Source organism: Microcebus murinus, chromosome X (genome assembly GCF_040939455.1).
Source record: "Microcebus murinus isolate Inina chromosome X, M.murinus_Inina_mat1.0, whole genome shotgun sequence".
Classification (NCBI taxonomy): Eukaryota; Metazoa; Chordata; class Mammalia; order Primates; family Cheirogaleidae; genus Microcebus; species Microcebus murinus.
This window is the reverse complement of record NC_134136.1, coordinates 4,481,063-4,506,900: the sequence shown is the minus strand read 5'-3', so window position 1 is coordinate 4,506,900 and position 25,838 is coordinate 4,481,063. Positions and strand designations below refer to the sequence as shown.

Genomic DNA, 25,838 nt, shown 5'->3' with positions numbered 1-25,838 from the left:
ATCTCTTCAAGCCTTCTCTGCCCTATTATCTGACTGCTTTTAGAAGAAGACCTTGCCTACTACTTCACTGAAAAAGTCATCAAGCTAAAAATCTCTCAATTTCCCTTCTCCTCCTCTCCTCCCTCTAAAGTAGTGTCACTGTATTCTTTCTATCCTAACCTCCCTTCTTCTAATTTTGAGAGCAGGTGTCTCCTCTACAGTCAAAAGCAAATCCCTCCTTATTTGTAATTAGAATCTTGACTACTTAGAGACAGCCTTTTACAAGCTAGTCCCTATTCTCAGTTTCAGTCTCTCCCAACTGGTTCTTCCACTTGTTCAAGTCTCTTCTGTATTTTAAAAGTACAGACCTACATTCCTTGACCCTTCACTACCTGACTATTGTCTTTTTTCACCTGGCCTTCTTGAAAGAAGCTTCCTCCACCTCCTTATCTACCATTCTATCCATCCATTTTATCCTGTAGCAGCCTGTTCTTACCATTACCTTGACCTTCTTATCACTGAGGTCACCAATAGCTTCCTTGTTGAAAAAAACTAATGGATACTTTTCAATTCTTTTATATTTCTTTATAAATTTATACTTTTGACACCCTCCTGGAAATGTTCTTCCCTTGGCTTCCATGATACCACTAGTTTTCTTCTTACATGTCTAATCCTTATTAATCTCTCTTGTTGTCTTCTCTTCTTTCCCCATTCCTTAAATACTGGTATTTCCCAAAATTCTGTCTTTGGCCTTTTTCTCTTCTTCATTTGCTCATTCAATAACTATTTAGTGAGTATCTTTAATGTGCCAGGCACTCTTTGATTTCATCCACTCCATAACTTAAGATACTATCTAAATGCTGATGACTCTCAAATCTCTATCTTCAGCTTAGATCTCTCTACATTAAACCCATACAGTCGGCTATGTTTAAACATTTCTACTTAGATGTTCCCCAAGCTCTTCAAATTCAAAATGCCTGAAACTGAACTCATCATTTCCATTTTCCTACCATACCCCTTTTCCCCCCACGCCCATGTTCCCTGATTCAGAGATTATCTTGCCAATCACTCAGTTGCCCAATCAAGAAGCTTTGGAACCAACCTTGACTCTTGCCACACACACTTCTTTCCCCACATCAAAGTTGTTACCAAGTAAGCCTGATATATTCTACTACCTTCTTGTTTTTTGCTCTAATTTGCCCCCTTCTCTTCATCTCTATTGCTACTATCTACTCAGGCCATAGTTCTCATCTGGGTTATTATAACAGGCTAATTAATTTTCCTACTTCTGGTCATGCCTACCTCTAATCTACTTTCTCCAGAGGGATCTCCTTAAAACACACACTTCATCATCACCCTCTTACTTAAAACCCTTCAGTGGCTCTTCATAGTTTTCAAGACATACAAGGAACTTCAGAATCTGGCCCCTGCCTACCTGTCTGGCCTCAGTGACATCTCTAATCTTAAATAGACAGAAAATATGTTAATAGGAGTTACTTTGAGAGGTCCCCAAACTAACATATTGCTTAATCATCTCTAAACTTCTGATAAAGGAGAAACTGAGAAACAGAAACTCTGTCATTCCACTCACATACTTATAATTTTTCCCATCAAATTTTAAGTGCCTTATACCTGTTGTTTTAGATGATTAAGTTCAGCCGTCTGGGGATCAATATTAACAATAGGTTTGTTCTTGATTTTTCTTGCTCTATCAGCATAGCGAAGGGTATTTAATGTTTCCTCTAGATTGGAGTCAGCAGGACTCACACAGGCTATCATAAGAGTATGGCTATTACCTCCTAGAGAATCTGAAAAAGAACAATAAAGAACAATGGAAGGAAATGAAATCAATTAAGTAGGATGCAAGCAAAGCTGTCCATTTGGGCTGGTGACTTAAAACTCAGAGCTGTAAGAAAAAGTTCTTAGATATCTACAAATTTCCTATATGTGTCAATATAAAAAATACTAAAATTTCTGCTGTGTAAAATGATATAGTTTAGAATCCTATAGCAAGGATTTGTCCCCGTTTTCAAGAGAGACTACGACTTCAACAATTGATTAGGTTAAAACAACTGAGGCCTTGCCCAAGTAAGTTAGGAGCCACTATTGGGATTAAACATTCTTAGGATGCCCTCTCTAGGTAGGTTTTAATTCTCCAGGGAATTCTGCTTAGTGGCATTAATAATTAAAGAACAGTAACCAAGTTTATTCTCAGGTGCCATGTACTAAGTACAGTTGGCACTCTATAGATTTCTTGGCTTTCAAAATCATATATGAAGGCATCTTTCCATTATCTCAGAAGCCTGCCTGCCAACAGCTTTCTCCTATTTATCAATTAGACAACTCTGTATGTGATAGTCCAAATAGCTGGCTTTTTACCTGTTTCATCTTTGCTTTCTCAGCACTATCACTCTGAGTTACTTTCTCTTATTTTTAGAGGTACTTTGGGCTTACCTTGAAGCAGTCGAGTCAACTTGGAATCTCTATAGGGCACAAAGCCACCCTTTTTGTCATCTCCAAGAGCACTGATTACATTTCCCAAGCACAGGAGGCCTCGATTAATATTAATACCTAATAGCAGGAAACAAAATTTAAATTGCTTGGTAAAACATCTAATGTATACCTACATTTCTTCTGAGAGAGAGAAAAGAAATAAAAAAGACCCATAGAAAAATTAAGTCACCAATATTAAGAAAACTCCTTAATCCTGTTCACTTTTCTAAGTGCCTCTTTAAGTTGAAAGGACAAAGGTCCAAATGTTGGATATGTACAACTGAGTCCATTGGCACTTCTTGCCCTTTGCCAAGGAAACAAAGCAGACTTAATGTGCATTCAGAGGGGCAATGATGGCGACAGTAGTGACAAAACAGCTAAGTTTATATAGTGTTTATAGCACTATAGGTACTAGGTATAAAGTACTAGGTATAAAGTATAGGTATAAAGTATAAAGTAGGTATAAAGTACCTAGTACCTCATTTAATCCTCACACTAGCCCATAAAGCAGATATTATTAATGTAATTATTGCTGTTCTGACAGATATGAAAGTTGAGGCACAAAGAGGTTGTTAGGTAACTTGCCCAAGGTCACACAACTAATAAGTGGCAGAGTCAGAATTCAAATGTAGGCAGTATGGCTCCAAAGTCCATCAAGTCTTAATCTCTATGCTCTATGGAAATGAGCCAATTTGCTCACTTAGAAGACACCAGGTTCTGTACAAAGAGGAGACTTGGGGTTGAAAAGAGGGGGTTGGTAGAAAATCTATCCAGTATACAGAACTCTTGAATTCTCAAGTCTCCTCTTCAGAGCCATGTAACTACTGTGTTGCCCATTCTCAATAATTCCCAGTCTACTTTATGGGATATACTTTTTATACTCGCCCATTAAATGTTGATATTCTCTTGGGACTGTTTTAAGTTCTTTTACGATATATATTCTGTGTGATCTCATCCATACCTAGAATTCCAATAAACATCTATATACTAATGACTCCCTAAATCTACATCTCCAAACTAGACCTCTTTTGTGATGTCCAAACCTATATTATGACCGCCTACTGAACACCTCTAGTGGGCTATGCCCACATGGCTATGCGTAGAAGCATTGAACAAAACACAATTCATCTTTCAGTGCAAACCTATTCCACTTCCAGCACTGCTCCTTTTCAATGTCTCACCATCTAACCTGTCATCCAACCAATAGCAAATCTGAGTCATCCTGGACTCTTCTTTTCTCACCTCACACATCCAAATCCTTCATTTACCGAACATTTAGTGAATATGTACAATGAAGATACAAAGGATGAATAAGTCACAATCCCTTCTCTCAAGGAGTTCATAGTCTAAGGAGAGAGACAGACATACAAACAAATAATTGTAAATATAATGTGTTAGAGGAAGAGATAGGTAGTTAAAATAAGTTCCCATAAGAGAGAATAGTAAACTTTACCTGGGAAGGTAAAGAAAGACTTTAGAGAAGAATTGAGGTTTGAGTTGAATCTTGAAAGATGACTAGGACAATGCTGATGGAGAAAGGAAGAGCAGGAAAGAAGAGTGTAAGGGTATTCTAGGCAGAGGAAGTTGCATATGCCAAGGCATATGTTTGTGAGAAAACATTATACATTTAGGAACTACAGGTAGTTCAATATGAGTACAATGCAACTTATGAGATACAGAGTGACAATGAGGCAAGAGGACAGCTAGGGACAGATCATAAAAGATTTTATATGTCATGCCCAAGTGTTTATATCTATCCTATAGGACAGTGGTTTCCAATTACATTCCTCAGATACTTTAAGGAGCCACAGAGATATTTCAGAGTTTCTGCAAAGGTAATCTGGATTTTGTTTTAAATATTATTTTTTATTGTGGCAAATTTTACATGTCATAAAATTTACCATTTTAATCATTTTTAAGTAAACAGTTCAGTGGCATTAAGTACATTCACATTTTTTTTTTTTTTTTTTTGAGACAGAGTCTCACTTTGTTGCCCAGGCTAGAGTGAGTGCCGTGGCGTCAGCCTAGCTCACAGCAACCTCAAACTCCTGGGCTCCAGTGATCCTTCTGCCTCAGCCTCCCGGGTAGCTGGGACTACAGGCATGCGCCACCATGCCCGGCTAATTTTTTATATATATATCAGTTGGCCAATTAATTTCTTTCTATTTATAGTAGAGACGGGGTCTCGCTCTTGCTCAGGCTGGTTTTGAACTCCTGACCTTGAGCAATCCGCCCGCCTCGGCCTCCCAAGAGCTAGGATTACAGGCGTGAGCCACAGCGCCCGGCCTAGTACATTCACATTTTAACCATTTTAAAACTACATATAAATAGTTTACTCCAATGTGCTATATTCAAAATCTTAACACACTAAAGTCTACCAATGCATTACCTTGTGCATCAAGGTTAATTTTTCTATAGTCTTTTAAAATACCTTTATCATTTGCACATATGTTTGAATATTTTACAAATGTATTGTTTAAGGTTGTGGCTTTGCACTAGACTTTTTTCCATTTCACATGTTCACCCAAGGAAAATTGTACAAATAATTATACAGTAGTCCCCTTTATCCTTGGTTTCAGTTGCCTGTCATCAACCTAGGTCTGAAAATATTAAATGGAAAATTCCAGAAATAAATAATTCATAAGTTGTAAATTGCACACCATACTTGCTCTGAGTAGCATGATGAAATTTCATGCTGTCCCACTCCCTTCCACCCTATATGGAAATCATCGCTTTGTCCCACGCCCCACATCCCATTAGTCACTTAGTAGCCATCTAGGTTATCAGATTGACTGTTAAGGTACCACAGTGCTTGTGTTCAAATAACCCTTATTTTGCTTAGAAATGATCCCAAGGCACAAGAGTAGTGATCCTGGCAATTTGGATATGCCAAAGAGAAGCTATAAAGGCCTTACTTTAAGTGAAAAGGTGAAAGTTCTTGACTTAATAAAGAAAGAAAAAAATTATTTACTGAGGTTGCTAAGATCTACAATAAGAATGAATCCTCTATCTACAAAATTGTGAAGAAGGAAAAAGAAATTCCTGCTAGTTTTGCTGTCGCACCTCAAACTGCAAAAGTTATAGCCACGGTGCATGATAAATGCTTAGTTAGATGGAAAAGGCATTAAATTTGTGAGTGGAAAGCACGAACAGAAAACGTATTCTGACTGACAGCAACATGTTTCACCACAAAGCATTGAGCCTATATGAAAACTTCAGCAAGGGATCCCCCTGAAATGAGTGACATCACACCATTTAAGGCAAGTAAGGGATGGTAACATAAAAATTATTGGAGAGGCTGTGTCTGTTGATGAAGAAGCGTAGGATTCAGTACTTTCTGTGGTTTTAGGCATCCATTAGTGTTCTTGGAATGTAAACCTTGCGGATAACGGGGGACTGCTATACCACTATAGCACAGAAGCTTATACTTAAACACAGACAGAGGCAGTTCCTCAATTCATGTGCTATCACTGCATCACAGTCAATTGTATAGTAACAAATGAATGTGCAATTCCATATGTTAAGATGATATAGTATTAATGATGGTTTCAGTGTTTCTTGTAAGCTTTGAGTATGTCTTGTTAGACATTTAGAGTTATTATATAATGTAAAGTATGAAAGATACTGTTAGTGAACCAACTCTGGACTTTCCTTCTCTTCCTCATTCAAGCTCCTGGATCAATTTAATAATCGAAAATAATTGAGCTTGGAAAAAATGTTTATAATTTGCAACTATGTATCAGTATGAATCAGAATTCCCTTGTTAATGTAGCACCAAAACAAATCATAGGAATTAATCAGCTGCAAAATCTTAAAAAAGATTGTAACTGTCATCCATAATCCCCATCATGCCATGAATTAATAATGCTCACTGGAGTCTTACTTGTAATAGCAAAAGTCTGGAATCAACCTAATGTTCATCAATAGAGGAGTGGCATAATAAATACAATGGTATATCCACATAACACACAGACAAGAAAAAGAACATGGTAGATCTGTATCTGCTGTTATGGAACAATCCAACACATATAGTTAAGAGGAAAAATAAGAAGTAGACTAGTGTACATAGTATGCTTCCATTTGTATAGAAAGAGAATATCTAGAAATATAGACTAGGGATATGAAGAAAAAAATTACTTTTTGTTGCATTTTAAAAAATGTTTCATTTTGGCCGGGCGCTGTGGCTCACGCCTGTAATCCTAGCTCTTGGGAGGCCGAGGCGGGCGGATTGCTCAAGGTCAGGAGTTCAAAACCAGCCTGAGCAAGAGCGAGACCCCGTCTCTACTATAAAAAACAGAAAGAAATTAATTGGCCAACTGATATATATATATAAAAAAATTAGCCGGGCATAGTGGCACATGCCTGTAGTCCCAGCTACTCGGGAGGCTGAGGCAGAAGGATCACTCGAGCCCAGGAGTTTGAGGTTGCTGTGAGCTAGGCTGACGCCACGGCACTCACTCTAGCCTGGACAACAAAGTGAGACTCTGTCTCAAAAAAAAAAAAAAAAAATGTTTCATTTTGAAATAGTTATAGATTCTCGGGAGGTTGCAAAATTATGTCCAGGGAGGCCCTGTGCATCCTTTAACCAGCCTCTCCCAATGGTCAGATCTTATACAATTATAGTATAATACCAAAATAGGAAATTGACGTTGGTACAATCCACAGACCTTATTCAGCTTTCACCAGTTTTTACTTGTATTCTGTGTGTGTGTGTGTGTAGTTCTATGCAATTTTGTCACATGTACAACTTCATCTAACCATCACCAAAACCAAGATACAGACCTGTCCTATCACCACAAAGCTCTCTCATGCTACCCTTTATAGGCACACCTTCCCCCTCACCCCCAATCCCTAGCCCCTGGCAACCACTAATCAATTCTCTCCTATAATTTTTCAATTTCAAGAATGTTATAAATAGTTACAGAGAATCTACTAGTGGTTGCCAGAGGTTAGGGATGGGGAAAGAATATGACTTCAAAGGGCTAGCATAAGGGAGTTGTTTGGAATGACGGAACTATTATGTATCCTTAATGTGCTGCTGATTACATGACTCTGTACATATTAAAACTCTAGAACTGTACACCAAAATAAAAATAAATTTTACTGTATGTTAAATTAAATAGTGAAAAAAGAATGTTATAATGGCATCATACATAATGTTGCCTTTTGAGATTGGCTTTTTTTCACTCAGCATAATAATCATCCATCCAAGTTGTTATATCCATCAGTAATAGTTCATTCCTTTTTACTGCAGAATAGCATTCTATGGTACAGATGTGCCAGTTTGTTTAACCATTCACCTGCTAAAGGACATTTGGATTTTTTCCAGTTTGGGGCTATTATGAATAGAACAGCTGTGAACATTCATGTACAGGTTTTAGTGCAAACATACATTTTCATTTCTCTGGGATGAATGCCCAATAGTGCAACTGCTGTGTCTTACAATTAGCACAGGTTTAGTTTTTTTGATTTTTTCTTTTTGAGACAGGGTCTAGACTTCAGTGGCATCATATTAATAGTTCACGGCAACCTCAAATTCCTGGGCTTAAGCAATCCTCCTGCCTTAGCCTCCTGAGTAGCTAGGACTACAGGCATGTGCCACCACAGCTAGCTAAGTTTTCTAATTATTGTAGAGACAGGGTCTTGCTATGCTGCCCAGGCTGGTCTTGAATTCCTGGCCTCAAGTGATCCTCCTGTCTCAGCTTCCCAAAGTGCTAGGAACACAGATATGAGTCACTGTGCCTGGCAGGTTTACTTTTATAAGTAACTGCTGAATTATTTTCCAGAGTGGGTTTACCATTTTACATTTACCATGTAGAAAGATCCAGTTTCTCCATACCCTCACCAGCATTTGATATTGTCACTATTTTCCCTTTTAGCTATTCTGAGAGATATGCAGTGATATCTCATTGTGATTTTAATTTATACTTCCTTAATGACTAAGGATGTTGAACACCTTTTCATGTGTTTATTGCTATCTGAATTTCCTTTTTGGTGAAATATCTGTTCATGTGTTTTGCCCATTTTCTAGTTGGATTGTTTTTTACTTTTGAGTTTTGAGAGTTCTTTATACATTCAAGATGTAAGTCCTTTGTTGGAGGTACTGTATTTTGCATCACAGAAAATTTATGATATATAAGTTAATATAAGGAAATAAAATGTGATCATAAAATAGCTATAATATTTTTATGGCTTAAAGACTGACTTAATATTATACAATTTGAACTTATAAATCTACATGAATTTAAAATCTATTTTTTAATCTATTTTAAATGTTTGAATTGAATTTGTTATAAGGTTTTATTTAAAAAACAGTTCCTCTACTTTAAAAAGAAGGCAGATAAAAATCTGTTGTAGATGATGGGAAACATGAAAGGTTTTAAAGAGAGGATAAAAATGACCAAATTTGGATTTTATAAATATTACGTTGGTAGTCATTTGGAAGGTGGATTTGGGAGTAAAAAACTGGTGTTTAATAAACCATTTAGATGGTTATTTTAACAGTTCAAGTCAGAGATCTCTGAGGATAGGAGCAGTGGAAAAGGAATGAAGGAGATAGAAGTCAGAGGTATTTAAGACTAAAAATGACATGACCAAGCAACCTTCTGGATGTAAAAGGCGAGAAAGAAGAAGACTGAATAAGACATGTACTAATATTCCAGGAATAAAGCATATATTCACTCTTCTAGCCAGCCAACAGTTATAGAATACCTAGTGTGTGTCAGACTTTGTTTTATTTTAAAATGGAAGAAATAGTACACTTTTATGCTGATGGGAAAAATCAGGAGAGAGGGAGAGGTTACAAACACTGAAGATACAGGGGTGCTTGATGGAACAGTGCTGGGAATAGGCAGGAGGAAAATAAGAACGGGCCTCTGACTTCATGGAATTCACAGTCTAATGGGGTAAGCAGACAAATAAATAATTACAATGAAAAGGAAGAATGCTGCCAGAAGGAGGAAATCATCTATATCTTGATAGACTTTGATTTACAGGCTTTGGGGTAAATGCATGTGTCAAAACCCAGCCAAGGCCGGGTGCAGTGGTTCACGCTATAATCCTAGCACTCTGGGAGGCCAAGGCTGGTGGATTGCTCGAGGTCAGGGGTTCAAAACCAGCCTGAGCAAGAGCGAGACCTCGTCTCTACTATAAATAGAAAGAAATTAATTGGCCAACTAACATATATATATATATATATATATATATATATATATATATATATATATATATATAAAATTAGCGGGGCATGGTGGCGCATGCCTGTAGTCCCAGCTACTTGGGAGGCTGAGGCAGGAGGATCGCTTGAGCCCAGGAGTTTGAGGTTGCTGTGAGCTAGGCTGATGCTATGGCACTCTAGCCTGGGCAACAAAGTGAGACTCTGTCTCAAAAACAAAAAACAAACAAACAAAAAAAAAACCCAGTCAATATACACTTAAAATTTGTGCTTTTCACTATACATCTTACATTAAAAATATAAACAAATATTAAATGCCAGTTAATGATATATGCAAGCTGAAGTATTTAGGAGGAAGTATACTAATATGTGCAATTTACTTTAAAATGTATTTTTAAAAGAATATAGATTGATGAATGGATAGATGGACAGATAAATGATAAAGAAATATAATAGGCCGGGCGCTGTGGCTCACGCCTGTAATCCTAGCTCTTGGGAGGCTGAGGCGGGCGGATTGCTCAAGGTCAGGAGTTCAAAACCAGCCTGAGCAAGAGCGAGACCCCGTCTCTACTATAAATAGAAAGAAATTAATTGGCCAACTGATATATATATAAAAAATTAGCCGGGCATGGTGGCGCATGCCTGTAGTCCCTGCTACTCGGGAGGCTGAGGCAGAAGGATCACTGGAGCCCAGGAGTTTGAGGTTGCTGTGAGCTAGGCTGACGCCACGGCACTCACTCTAGCCTGGACAACAAAGCGAGACTCTGTCTCAAAAAAAAAAAAAAAAAAAAGAAATATAATAGGCCGGGCGCTGTGGCTCACGCCTGTAATCCTAGCTCTTGGGAGGCCGAGGCGGGCGGATTGCTCAAGGTCAGGAGTTCAAAACCAGCCTGAGCAAGAGCGAGACCCCGTCTCTACTATAAATAGAAAGAAATTAATTGGCCAACTGATATATATATAAAAAATTAGCCGGGCATGGTGGCGCATGCCTGTAGTCCCAGCTACTCAGGAGGCTGAGGCAGGAGGATCACTTGAGCCCAGGAGTTTGAGGTTGCTGTGAGCTAGGCTGACACCACGGCACTCACTCTAGCCTGGGCAACAAAGTGAGACTCTGTCTCAAAAAAAAAAAAAAAAGAAATATAATAAAATGTTAATGGTGGCATCCAGACACTAGGTATAGGGATATTATTCCTGTAAAAATCTTTCAACTTTGCAGTACCTTTGAAAATTTCCAACATAAAATGTTAGGGAAAAAAACATTATGGGCGCACCAATTTATGGAAAGACCTTGACCCACAGTGGAGGTTTCATAGGTGGGTGACATTTGAATTGTGAATTGAAACATTAGTGGGAGTTGCCAGGCACATCGAAAGGGAGAAAGAACTCAGGCATTCACCGAGGACCTATGGCATGCCAGGCACTATGCCAGGCCCTAGGGATTTAAAGATACATACCACACAGTTCTTGCCTTTGATCGGCTTGCTGTCCACTGGGGGAGTCAGACAGGTGAGGAGACAACTGCAATACAGGGCTGGGGGGGTGTTAGTGCAGAAGAGAGGGAAGCACTAGATGAGGGCTACCTAATCCACACTGGGGGAATTAGAGGTGGTCAAAGAAAGTTTTTTCAAAGGGATGAAATTGGAACTGAGTATGGAAGGGCAAATTTGAATTAGCCACGTGAAGACAGAGGGAAGGTATTTCTGACAGAATGTACAAAGGGGAAGCAGAATGTACAAAGACAAGTAGACGAGAGATGACTAGGCACACTTAGTATGGCTAAGCGGACTGCAAAGGAAGAGTGGGGAGAGAGGAAACCAGGCAGGTAGGGAGGGCTAGAGCATAAAGACCATGCTAAGCAGTGTAGTACCAAGCAAAGAGCTCTGGAGGAGCTCTTAGCAGGGAGACAGAGTTTAGGAAGAATACCCTGGCTGCTAATTGGTTGATGGCTTGAAAGGGTGCCTGACTGAAAACAGGGAAACCAGTTGGAAAGCTTGCTACAATAATAATAATGAAATAGATGAGGGCCTGAATTAAGGTAGTGATAGTAGGGTGCAGCAGTCCTCAACCTTTTTGGCACCAGGGACCTGTTGACAATTTTTCCACAAATGAGGTGGGGAGTAACGGGGGTAGGGTGGGGTGGGGAGTTGGGACTCAGGTAGTGATACGCAACCCTGTTTTCCTAACAGGCCACTGACTGGCCGTGGTCTGGAGGTTGGAGACCAGGACCGCAGGGTTAGAGAAAAGAGAGAGTGAGTTGAAAGACGAGAACGTAGGACTGACAGGACTTCATGACTGAGGGGATTGGGGGAAGGAGCTAGAGTAAAGGAAGAGTATATAGAATGATGCCCTGGTTTCTGGCTTGGGTGACCTGGTGGATGTTAGTATTAATTCACTGCAGGTGATCAAGGGGCAGGTTTATCAGAGGCAGAGAAGGATTAGGGGTTCAGTTTTAGACATTTGGAATGAGAGGCACCTGTGGGACATCCATGAGATTCCCCAAAAGCAACTACATTTATAGGCGGAAATATGACATATGGACTGGAGATAGAGGTTTGGGATTGGCAGCATACAGGTAGGAGTTATAAGCATCTAAGTTGGGGGGGGTTGGCAGGGTGATGAGCATGAATAGTGGGATGAGAAAGAAAGAAAAAAACCAGGATAGAACCTAGGTTATTGTTCGGGTAAAGGTGGGTAGAAAAAGGGAACCTAAGAGAGAGTCTTGAGAAAAGTGAGAGGAAAATCAGAAGAGGGCGCTGTCAAAGAGTCAAGGGAGGAATGAGATTGTCCAGAAAAAGGGACATGATATCAGACACTGCAGGGTCACCAAGTAAGAGGAGGACTGAAAAAAACCTAATGGATTCAGTTGTTCAGGTCATTGGTTTACCCTTGGCAGGGAGAGTTTCAATGGGATGAGGATGGCGGGGTGGCAAAAAAAAAAGAGGGGTAGAGGGGTGGCAAGGGCAATATATGTAACCTTAGCAATATTTGTACTCCCATAATATGATGGAATTAAAAAAAAAGAAAAAAAAGAAAGAGTGAAAAGAAAAGGGAAGACAGCAATAGTAAGAGGAGGATAAAAGACTTTGTTTTATTTTAAAATGGAAGAAATAGTATGCTTTTATGCTGATGGGGAAAGTCAGTAGAGAGGGAGAGGCTATAAACACAGAAGATACAGGGGTGCTTGATGGAACAAGGTTTCTGAGGCAGTGGAGAGATACAAAAAACTCAGCAGAGAACATACAGGTATAACGGCACAGGTATCTGAAACAACAGAACTGTTTGGAAAAATGAGGAGTAGCCTGCTATTGCTTCAATCCTGTAGTTTTTGGGGATATGCCAGTTCAAAGTTTCTATTCAGAGGTAGTGCCATGTACAAAGTGGTATTTTTTTAAAGCTACATATGTAATTTATTTATTTTTATTGAGACATAGTATTTTTACATGTTTATGAGGTACATGTGTATTTTGTTACATGCATAGAATGTGTAATGATCAAGTCTGTGTATTTAGGATATACATTACCTTCAGTCTTTATCATTTCTATGCAGTGGGAACATTTCAAGTCCTCTCCTCTAGTTACTTTGAAATATATAATACTTTATTGTTAACTATAGTCACCCCACTCTGCTATCAAACATTAGAACTTATTCCTTCTATCTAACTGTATATTTGAACCCATTAACCAACCTTTCTTCATGCCCCCACTCCTTCCTAGCCTCTGGTAACTATCATTCTACTCTCTACCTCAGTGAGATCCACTTTTTTAGCTCCCACATGCATTACAACATGTGATATTTGCCTTTCTGTGGCTGCTTATTTCACTTAACATAATAACCTCCAGTTCCACTCATGTGGCTGTAAATTATATGATTTCATTATTTTTTATGGCTAAATAGTAGCCATATATTTGATATTGTGAATAGTGCTACAATAAACATGGTGGGTGCAGGTATCCTTTTGATCAAAGTGGTATTTTAAGATTAATCTAGCTATGGTGTTTAGAATGCAATGCCTTCTAGAAGTCAAAGAGTTAGGAGGCTATTGTCCAGATGTGCAGCATAAAGGCATGGACTTTGTAGAGGCATCAGGAACAGACTGTAAGTGGGTGCATCTGCACAACAGTGCTAAAGGACAACTAACAGCAGGTAGTAGGTACCCATTCCTAATCAAGGAGATCATGCTGGGTGCAATAATTACCCTAATGGAATAGCAAGATGAAAAAGCAAAAGAAACTAAAAAGGGGCCGGCGCGGTGGCTCACGCCTGTAATCCTAGCTCTCTGGGAGGCCGAGGCAGGCGGATTGCTCAAGGTCAGGAGTTCAAAACCAGCCTGAGCAAGAGCGAGACCTCATCTCTACTATAAATAGAAAGAAATTAATTGGCCAACTGATATATATATATATATATATAAAAATTAGCCGGGCATGGTGGCGCATGCCTGTAGTCCCAGCTACTCGGGAGGCTGAGGCAGAAGGATCGCTCGAGCCCAGGAGTTTGAGGTTGCTGTGAGCTAGGCTGATGCCACGGCACTCACTCTAGCCTGGACGACAAAGCAAGACTCTGTCTCAAAAAAAAAAAGAAACTAAAAAGGAATAGTTTGAATTAGGAAAAGAATAAGGAGTACGAGAATTTACAAGCCAAGAGAAGAGTTTCAAAAAGGGTATGTTCAGGTGTCAATGCCATAGAGAGCTTGGGTAAGATAAGCACTGAAAAAAAAAAAATTAGCTCTGGTAATTAACATATCGTTGGTGATCTTTTACCTACTGGTTTTAACAAGGTGAGTAAAGATAGACTACTGAGAGAGTAAATCAGGTTGTTGGATACAAAATCAATATTAAAAAATAAATTTTATTCCTGTATACCAAAAACAAAGTTAGAAAATTTTATTTTATTTTATTTTATTTATTTATTTTTTTGAGACAGAGTCTCACTCTGTTGGCCAGGCTAGAGTGAGTGCCGTGGCATCAGCCTAGCTCACAGCAACCTCAATTTCCTGGGCTCAAGTGATCCTACTGCCTCAGCCTCCCGAGTAGCTGGGACTACAGGCATGTGCCACCATGCCCGGCTAATTTTTCTCTATATATTTTTAGTTGGTCAATTAATTTCTTTCTATTTTTAGTAGAGATGGGGTCTTGCTCTTGCTCAGGCTGGTTTCAAACTCCTGACCTCGAGCAATCTGTCCGCCTCCGCCTCCCAGAATGCTAGGATTACAGGCGTGAGCCACCACACCCAGCCAGAAAATAAAATTTTAAAAGAGTCTATTTATGTTGGTTACATGGATTTGTTCAGTTTGTAAAACTTTAGCAAGCTGTACACTTATGATGGGTGTACTTTTGTTTGTATATTATACTTCAATAAAAAGTTTAAAAAATATACTTGCAATACTGATAAAATACAAATTACCTAAGAATAGAACAAAAGATGTATAAGACTTCTGCAAGGGAAATCACTGAGAAACATTAAAGAAGTCCTAAATAAATGGAGAGATATACTATGTACATAGATTTGGAGGACTTAATTTTGATTTAATAAAGTACCTAGAAAAAGACCAAGGCATATTTGGGCACTTAATATATGACAGAAATAGCACTGCTTATCAGTAGGGAAAGAATAGACTTTTTTTTTTTTTTTTTTTTTTTTTTTTTGAGACAGAGTCTCACTTTGTTGCCCAGGCTAGAGTGAGTGCCGTGGCGTCAGCCTAGCTCACAGCAACCTCAAACTCCTGGGCTCGAATGATCCTTCTGCCTCAGCCTCCCGGGTAGCTGGGACTACAGGCATGCGCCACCATGCCCGGCTAATTTTTATATATATATATCAGTTGGCCAATTAATTTCTTTCTATTTATAGTAGAGACGGGGTCTCGCTCTTGCTCAGGCTGGTTTTGAACTCCTGACCTTGAGCAATCCGCCCGCCTCGGCCTCCCAAGAGCTAGGATTACAGGCGTGAGCCACAGCGCCCGGCCAAGAATAGACTTTTTAATAAATAGTGCCAGGATAAATGGGCATAAATGTGGAAAAACAAAACTGAACCCCTGCATCATACCATGTACAAAAAACAGATATGGGTGGATTAAAGATTTAAGTATGAAAAGCAAAACTATAAAGCCTTTATTAGATAATATATAAGAATATCTTCAAGATCTTGGGCTACTAAAGGATTTCTTTCTTTTTTTTTTCTTTTGAGACAGTCTCACTTTGCTGCCCAGGCTAGAGTGCCGTGGCATCAGCCTAGCTCACAGCAACCTCAAACTCCTGGGCTCAAGCGATCCTTCTGCCTCAACCTCCCGAGTAGCTGGGACTACAGGCATGCGCCACCATGCCCGGCTAATTTTTTTCTACATATTTTTAGTTGGCCAATTAATTTCTTTCTATGTATAGTAGAGACAGGGTCTCGCTTTTGCTCAGGCTAGTTTCAAACTCCTGACCTTGAGCGATCCACCCACCTCAGCCTCCCTGAGTGCTAGGAAGGATTTCTTAAATAAGACACAAAATAATCATAAATGAAAAGAGCGAAAGACAAGCCAGAGATGAGAGAAGATATTTGTAAAACATACAGGGTAGAGAGACTTGCAATAAATATAACTGACCAGTGGCTAGAATATACGGTATATTAAGAACTACTTCTTAAAATCAGTAAGAATAAGACTGACATTCAATAGAAAAATTGGCAAGATTTGAATAGGCATTTTACAGAAAATACATATGGCCAATAAACATGAAAAGGTGATCAACACCATTAGTCATTGACGGAATGAAAATTAAAACCATAATGAAATATCACTTCATACCCACCAGACTGGCAAAAATTTAAAATTCTGACAAAACAGTATTGGGGGATATGGAGCAACAAGGATTCTCATACATTAGAAAACTTTGAAAGACAATTTGGTATATATACACCCTATGGTCCAGTGATTCTACTTTGATGTATATACCCTAGAAAATTCTTACACATAGTCAGCAGGATACATAAATAAGATAGTTAATATGGGTATTGTTGATAATAGCTTAAAACTGGAAACTGGAATATCCATCACCAGTAGAAAGAATAAATAGTGGTATAGTCCTATGATGGAATACTATACAGAAATGAAATGAACTATAGCTATATGCGACATAGATGAATCTCTCAAATACCATGTTGAATAGAAGATGCAAGAAACAACAGATAACATATAATATAATTCCATTTATATAAGGCTTTAAAAAGACAAAACTAAATTATGCTGTTTAGAGATATATACACAGGAGGCACTGCTATCAAGAAAAGCAAGGGAATCATCATCACAAAAGTCAGGAGAGTAGTTAAGAGGCATGATCTGAGAGGGTATGCATGGGTGCCGAAAGTGTTTAGTTTTCAACGTAAGTGGTAGTTCTATGGCTGTTCCCTTTATAATTATTTATTAAGCTATATACATGACTTATGCAATTTTCTATATATATGTTATATCTCACCAGAGAAATGAAACTAAGAATGAATCACATGTGTTGTTAAGCAATGTAATCTTTTCTGAGGAGCTTGACTCTAAGGGAAAGGAGATAGGATGGCAGTTACAAGAGGATTCACAATTGAGCGAATGTGGGTACTTATGTTCACCAAAAATACCTGTATAAGAATATTCATAGCAGTACTATTCATAATAGTCCCAAACAGAAAATTACCCAAATGCCCATCCAACAGAAATGATAAATAAATTGTGGTATATTTGTCAGCAGAATACTATATAATAACAAAAACTACAACTACATGTAATGCTATGGATGACTCTTATAAGCAAAATGTTGAATTGGGATTATCGGATTTAGGAAAAGAAAAAAAATATAGAACATGCAATTAAATTTGAATTTCAGATAAATGAAGAATCATTTCTAATATAAGTATGTTCCACACAAAATGATTTGTAATTTATCTGAAATTCAAATTTAGCTAGGCATCATGTATTTTCTATAAAGACCTTACATTGAGTGAAAGATGTCAGATGCAAAGGAGTCTATACTGCAAGACTAATCTAGGACAAGTCTGGACAGAGGTTACCCTTTGGGAAAGATAGTGACCAGAAGAGAGCACATGTAGCACTTCTAGGATGCTTGTAATATTGTTTCTTCATGTAGGTGCTATTTTACATGTATGTATTTCATGTTGTAAGCATTCATCAAACTGAATAATTATTATGTGGGTACTTTTCTGTATGTATATTATACTTTAATTAAAGAATCTACCCATTATCCATCTGTAATCTATTTATAATCTATCTGGCAGTAGCCTAAATATGTTTTATATTGAAAATCACAACAAAAAATAGGGATAAACTTAACAGGAAGTATACAGCACCCACACTGAATGAAGGGAGAGAAATAATTTGAATAGGTAATTTAATCAGGAATATAAATGGTCTATAAATATAAAAGTATGTTCAACTTCACTAATAACTACAGAAATGAAAATGAGATACTATTTTTTACTTATCAAAATGGTAATATGCTTAGCAGAAAAGTTAGAAAAATGAATAATCTCATGTCATTTCTTCATGGGAGTTTGGTAGCATCTATTTTTAAAATGTACGTGGATTTTGGGAAGATGTTCCAGATCCCCTCTATTCTCAAACCTGATTCATCAACTGTTCTTGAGCCAAATGGGTGCTGGGACCAGCCAAGAAAGTGAGGTTGCAGGATGGGGATGTGACCTAAGAGTAAAGGGTGATGCAGGATTTTTAATCTCTGGAACAGATGAGAGCCCTGGGCCGAGGGCCTGGAGTCTGGTGTAGTAGAGCCAAAGTGCAAGGATGGGAACCTGGGCCCTGTTAAAGGCTTGGCCCATAGGATTCTGTGAACTTGTAAAGGGAAAGTCAATATTGCTTATGAGACTATGTCAGGTTTCTCTATCTGAAAATGCTGAAAAGAAACCAATGAGTTGGGTTGGGTCCTGTCTACTTTGAAACTAAGACAGCAGAAGGAAACAGAGTAGAGAGGCCTCCTCTTGATACCTCTTCAAGGGTCTGACGAGCTGACTGACAACATGCCTCCTGTTACAGTGCTGGGCCATGGGCAGAAACCCCTGTGCCTTTCCCACTCGACAGGGCTGCTATGATTTCAGGCACCCCAGCATTAGACTTGAGCCCCAGTGAACAGACAAAGGAAAATAATAAAACACCTAAGGGGGCCCGGAAGCCAAGAGAAGAACAAGCAGAACACTTAGAACAGGATTTTAATGAAATAGAGTAGCTGAATAAAACAGACAATTTGTACTTTAAAAAGACTTTCTGGAACTTAAATTAAATGGTAAATTAAATGCCATTTACCAAAACCAATAGCAATTATCAATCCAAATAATAAAACACCAAAACCATTCCAATTTAAATTAGAAACTAGATCCCCCTGGGGAAAGCAACTTTATAAGCCCAGGGTGTACCCTTTAACATTCTTCTCCTTGCTAATAAACATAAAATAAGAGAATTAAATAATAGGAGTAAATATTGGCAGAGATTAATTTTCTTGTCACTGACACAATTTTATACCAAGAAAACTCAAGTCTCTAGTTAAAAAAAAAACATAAACTGCTAGAACAAAGCTATATTATCAAGATATATGCTCACAAACATCATATTGAACCAAAAAAATCAGTTATAGAAAACACCTACACTGTAAAACCACTTATGTTTAGAGACAGGCAAAATATCATTACATATAGTTAAAGGATACAAGAATAAAGAAATTAATGGAAAGGATAAACACCACATTTAGAATGGTAGTTAAATTTACCCTTCAGTCTGATGCAAGCTTCCCTAATGTGTTACCACTAAACTGACACTGCTCAGGCAAACATTACCAAAAATCTCAATGAACAAATCCCTTTGCCTCTTCTCAGCCTTCATCTTATGTAATCATGCTGAAGCATTTGACACAGGTGATAGTCCCTTCTTCATAGAAACTATTACCTTAATTTTCTACATGTTAATACTACAATCCTCCAGTGTCTCTTCAACCTCTTTAATTAACTCCTTTACCCTTGACTCTTAAATGTGAGTACTCCTCACTAATATTTAGTGTTGGCTCTCTCATTATCTAGTCTTTCTCTACACAATTCTCCTACCCATAGATTCCAAATATTTATCTCCAGTCCAGATAGTGCTTCTAAGTTCTTGCCCTGAATTTCCCATTTCCTCCTGGACTTTTCTAATATGCACACCATATGCGACATGTCCAAAATCTTTTCCTCTGTTGTCTGCTTCCTACATACCTCTTGTTTTCTCACTAGTTTCCCTTTAGCTCTTGGCATCTCCCACTTGATATAGGACTCAACTGTGATTTTGTCATAAATTTCTTTGCCTTACAAATCAAATCTGACACTTGACTACACCTCCTCCCTCCTCAGTAAGGCAACATGTAACATTATGCTGATGGGCCTTTTCCACCCTCTGAATGTATTCTAGAAGCTAGCAACTTTCTTAGCTCTTGATAGGTAGAAAATGAGTCCCTCTAATGGTGGGGAACTTGTCTTTGGGAATGGCAATTTGGTAACTACAGAAAACTTAATTGCATTGGTATAAACCATATCCCTAAAAGCCTCTTCCACCCTCAAAATCTACCTTAAATGTTGACAAGTACCCTAGCAAGGTTAGGTGTCTTAGTTCAGCTGAGATTGTACATAAATATCAGTAGGGTTTCATATTCCTCAGTAGCCACTACTCAGAAATAAAAACACAGAAGAGAGAATAATTATGAAGCGGCTACTGTTAATATTTACTAGAAATTGTGCTACATGTTTTACAAATATGAGTTCACTTAATCTCCACAACTCTATGGGAGTATATACTTAAATCCTGGTTTTTTGTTTTGTTTTTTTTTTTTTGAGACAGAGTCTCGCTTTGTTGTCCAGGCTAGAGTGAGTGCTGTGGCATCAGCCTAGCTCACAGCAACCTCAAACTCCTGGGCTCGAGCGATCCTTCTGCCTCAGCCTCCCGAGTAGCTGGGACTACAGGCATGCGCCACCATGCCCGGCTAATTTTTTTTTTTATATATACATATCAGTTGGCCAATTAATTTCTTTCTATTTATAGTAGAGACGGGGTCTCGCTCTTGCTCAGGCTGGTTTTGAACTCCTGACCTTGAGCAATCCGCCCGCCTCAGCCTCCCAGAGAGCTAGGATTACAGGTGTGAGCCACCGCGCCTGGCTTAAATCCTGTTTTATTAATGAGGAAATTGAAGCTCTGAAGCTGAGATGGGCAACCCGGAAATGTGCATATAAAACCCTCTGTCACAACTGAATAAAATTCCTTTAAGAGTCCCTAAAAGTCTTTTAAGATGCTGCCAAGTGGGAAAGCCACCAACCACCTGTGAATCTATCACTGGTAGATCAGAAACTGCACAAAATCCCCGAGACATCGAAAGTGGATGACTCAGACTAACATTAAAAATATATAAATACACACACACACACACACACACACAGGAGAGACCTGCTGTAAATAAAAAGCTGGTACCAACACCAGGAGTACTGAAGATTTGAAGGTAGTAGATTCAGAAAACAGGAGGAAGCCCTGGGACAATGGTCAAAGTAACTGCTTGTGGTACCAGAGTAGGAGTAGGCAGTGGGCTAGTAGTCACTGACATGGCAGGAATAAGTCCAAACACACAGATAAAAATATATAGGATAAAGCCACCTATTAAAAGAGAACATCAAGGCCGGGCACGGTGGCTCACGCTTATAATCCTAGCACTCTGGGAGGCCAAGGCAGGTGGATTGCTCAAGGTCAGGAGTTCAAAACCAGCCTGAGCAAGAGCGAGACCCCGTCTCTACTATAAATAGAAAGAAATTAATTGGCCAACTAATATATATAGAAAAAATTAGCCAGGCACGGTGGTGCATGCCTGTAGTGCCAGCTACTCAGGAGGCTGAGGCAGGAGGATTGCTTGAGCCCAGGAGTTTGAGGTTGCTGTGAGCTAGGCTGATGCCATGGCACTCTGGCCCAGGCAACAGAGTGAGACTCTGTCTCAAAAAAAAAAAAAAAAAATATATATTCTAAAAAGAAAAATATGACAATAAACACACAGAAGACATGAATGAAAAGATTAATAAAGTTTAAAAATGAGACTGAGAAAAATATATGCAATATATGTAACAATGGCCTAATATCTACAATATATAAACAACTCCTACAAATCAATAAGAAAAATACAACTTGAAAGAAAAAAAATAAGCAAAGGGTATGAACAGCCAATTCATAGAAATGGAAGGATAAATGGCCAATAACATGAAAAGATGTTCAATCTTACAAATAATTAGGGAAATATAAGTTTTTAAAAATAACATACAAGATAGACAAAAATAAAAAGGTCAATTAATATCCAATATTGTCAACAGTACAAGAAAATATATCCTCGTATATTACAGGTAAAATGAATACTGAGGCAATATTTGGAGGGCAATATTTAATGACACTTAAAATCTCAAATGTGTATGCCCTTCAACCCAGCAAGTCCTCTTCCAGATACATAACCTCAGGGGTCCTCAAACTTTTTAAACAGGGGGCCAGTTCACTGTCCCTCAGACCGTTGGAAGGCCAGACTATAGTTTAAAAAAAAACTATGAACAAATTCCTATGCACACTGCACATATCTTATTTTGAAGTAAAAAAACAAACGGGCAAAAACACCCGCACGTGGCCCGTGGGCCGTAGTTTGAGGACGCCTGATAGAGAATACTCTCACATGCATAACATGTATGAGGCTATCTAGTGAGGGATCATTTCACAATAGCCAGAAATTAGAAAATTGAAATGTCAATAAAAACGGGAATAAAACAAGGTAGACTCTATATACTGTTCTATATAGCAGTTTTTAAAATGAGGTAGACTTACATATACTGAATACAAAAAAAAGCTATATCACTAAAAGATAAAGCAAGTTGAAAAACAATATGTGTAGTATGACGGCATTTATCTTTAAAAACAACATGGAAACACCAATAAAACTGTATATAGTATAGGAAAAAAATCTTGACTGCTACCTACAAAGCAGATGAAAGTGATTACTTCTGGATTAAGAGTGGGGTAGTAGGCCGGGCGCGGTGGCTCACGCCTGTAATCCTAGCACTCTGGGAGGCCGAGGCGGACGGATAGCTAGAGGTCAGGAGATCGAAACCAGCCTGAGCTAGAGCGAGACCCTGTCTCTACTATAAATAGGAAGAAATTAATTGGCCAAGTAATACATACAGAAAAAATTAGCCGGGCATGGTGGCACATGCCTGTAGTCCCAGCTACTCGGGAGGCTGAGGCAGGAGGATTGCTTGAGCCCAGGAGTTTGAGGTTGCTGTGAGCTAGGCTGACGCCATGGCACTCACTCTAGCCAGGGCAACAAAGTGAGACTCTGTCTCAAAAAAAAAAAAAAAGAGTGGGGTAGTAAATCAAGGGAGATTTTATCATCATCTGCATTGTTTATATTTTAATAGTAAGAATTTATTCATGTACTAACCATGTAATTAAAAGGAAATAAATAAATTTAGCAATGCCAGAATTTTAAAAGGCATATAACTATATACTATACGTACACACACATATATACATAGAAAAACATCTGATAAAGATACACACTAAATTTAATAATCACAGCTAAATAACAGTCTGGCCAAAAGCTTGAAGGAAAGATCTGTGGAATGAAGTGTGTATAGAGGGCCTTAAAAAGTTCTGATGTTATAAGGGAAATTTATCTGTATAGGCAATAGGTTTCTTAGGCCAAACTAAAATAATTGCCAGTGTGTTTTTAACTGGCTTTCTGAGGCGTGAGTCAATACAATTATATAACCAAGGTGCTATCTCCTATATGAACCCATGTGATCATGCGTTCCCATGGAATGTTGCTACTGTTGTTCTGAGCCATATGTAAGTGCTCGCCATGTTCTTGGCCATGCTCTCGCCATGGCTGCATCCCCCCAATTATAAAGAACATGTCTCATCTGCCGGCCACCACCCGCCTCTTCTTTCAACTCCCGAAAGCCTGCACTCACGAGCCACAGTGCCCACTCCCCACAGATATATTTCTGGAGATCTAGAAAGCCCTGTGCACATGCTCAGGAAAGACCTAGAAAGCCAGAAATCTTGCATCCCTGGCTGACTTGACACCGTGCTCAAGCAATGAAGGCTAAGGCAAAATTGTAAAGTACCTGAGTGTTGAAGTCATGCTCAAATACAAACACAAAGCCCTAGGTAAATGCTGGACAATTTACAGGTTCAAGGCATACAAGGAAATCTGAGACCAATCATTAGCTAACCACCAAATTAACTGAGCAGACACTTCTGTGATTGCAAACTACAGGCAATACAGAGTTTACAGAATTAGTCCAGGAAAGTTACTAAACGAATAAAAACAAATGAGGTTTATTCTAGGAATATAAAGTTGACTTAAAATCCAAAAATCAATTAATACAATACACAATATCAGTAAAGAAGAAAAATAATATGATCATGTTAACAGATGCTGAAAAAGTATTTGATAAATACCTGTTCATGATAAAAACACTCAATAAACTCGGTATAAAGGAGAATTTATTCAATCTGATAGGAACATCTATGAAAAACCCACAGTTAATAGCAACTTAATAGTAAGAGACTGAATGTTTCTCCCCTAAAATCAGGAACAAGGCAAATTCATTCTCACTTCTATTCAACTTTGTATTGGAGGTTCTAGCCAGGATAATTAGGCAAGAAAAAGAAATAAGGGCATCCAGACTGGAAAGAAAGAGGTAAATGTAAGTCTATTCACAGATGACATAATCTTGTACACAGAAATCCTAAAGAATCTATTAAAAAAACTATTAGAACTAGTAAGTTCTGCAAGGTGCAGATACAAGATCAATATGCAAAACTCAATAAATAATTTGAAAATGAAATTAAGAAAATAATTCCATTTATAATAGCACTGAAAAGAACTAAATACTTAGAAATAAATTTATCAAAAGTATAAAATTTACATTGAAAATTAAAAAAAAATATTTTAAGATTTTAAAGAAGATCTAAATTAAAAAAAGACATCTGATGTTCATACACCAAAAGATTTAATATTATTAAGATGGCAAGCCCAGGAGTTGGAGGGTACAATGAGCTATGGATGGCACCATGGCATTTCAGCCTAAAAAAAGAAAAAAGATGGCAATACTTCCCAAATGGATCTACAGATTCAACAGAATCCCTATGGAAATCCCAGCTGGCTTCTTTGCAGAAATTGACAAACTGAACCTAGCATTCATATGGAAATGAAAGGGACCCAGAATAGCCAATACAAACTTGAAAAATAACAAAGTTGGAGGACTCATACTTCCTAATTTCAAAAATTACCACAAAGCTATAGTAATTAAGACAGTGTGGTTCTGGCGTAAGGATAGACATATAGACAATGGAATAGAGAGTCCAGTTGCTCTTGACAAGGATGCCAAGACAATTCAATGTAGAAAGAATAGTCTTCTCAACAAATGATGCTGGGATAACTGGATATCCACATGCAAATGAATGAAATTGGATCACTATCTCATATCATATACAAAAATCACCTCAAAATGGGTCAAAGACCTAAATGTGATATGAATGGACATTTTTCCAAAGAAGATATACAAATTGTCAATGAGTAGATGAATGATATTCAACATCATTAGCCATCAGTGAAATATAAATGAAAACCATAGGAGATACTACTCCATATCCACTAGGATAGCTATCATTAAAAAGACATAATAAGGGAAAATGTGGAGAAGTTAGAACCCTTATATATTGCTGGTGAAAACAAAAAATGATGTAGTTGCTTCAGAAAATAGTCTGGCAGTTCTTCAAAAAGTTAAACAGAGTTACCATATGACTCAGCAATTCTACTCTTAGGTATATACAAGAGAAATGAAAACATATGTCCACACAAAAACTTGTAGCAGCATCATTCCTAATAACCCAAAATGGAAACAACCCAAATGTCCATCAATGGATGAATGGATAAATAAAACCACGTTATTTCCATACAATGGAAGATTGGCAAATAAATGGAATGAAGTACCGATACATGCTACAACGTGGGTGAACCTTGAAAACATCATGCTATATGAAAGAAGTCAGTCACAAAAGACCACATATTACATAATTCCATTTATAGGAAGTGCTCAAGATAGACAAATCTATAGAGACAGAAAGAGGATCAGTTATTGCCCAGGGTAGGGAGT

At 38.2% G+C, this 25,838-nt stretch overlaps 1 protein-coding gene across 2 annotated transcripts in view; it reads right to left on the bottom strand.

The window, feature by feature from the left end:
• KIF4A (kinesin family member 4A) overlaps window positions 1-25,838 on the bottom strand; it is a 101,392-nt gene that overhangs the window by 59,436 nt on the left and 16,118 nt on the right. For both annotated transcript variants that reach the window (XM_012736231.3, XM_012736232.2), the window contains 2 exons: window positions 2,434-2,550; window positions 1,612-1,787 (listed from right to left, as the gene is read on the bottom strand). In XM_012736231.3, the coding sequence (XP_012591685.1) occupies window positions 1,612-1,787; window positions 2,434-2,550 (293 nt within the window). The remainder of the gene's footprint in view (window positions 1-1,611; window positions 1,788-2,433; window positions 2,551-25,838) is intronic.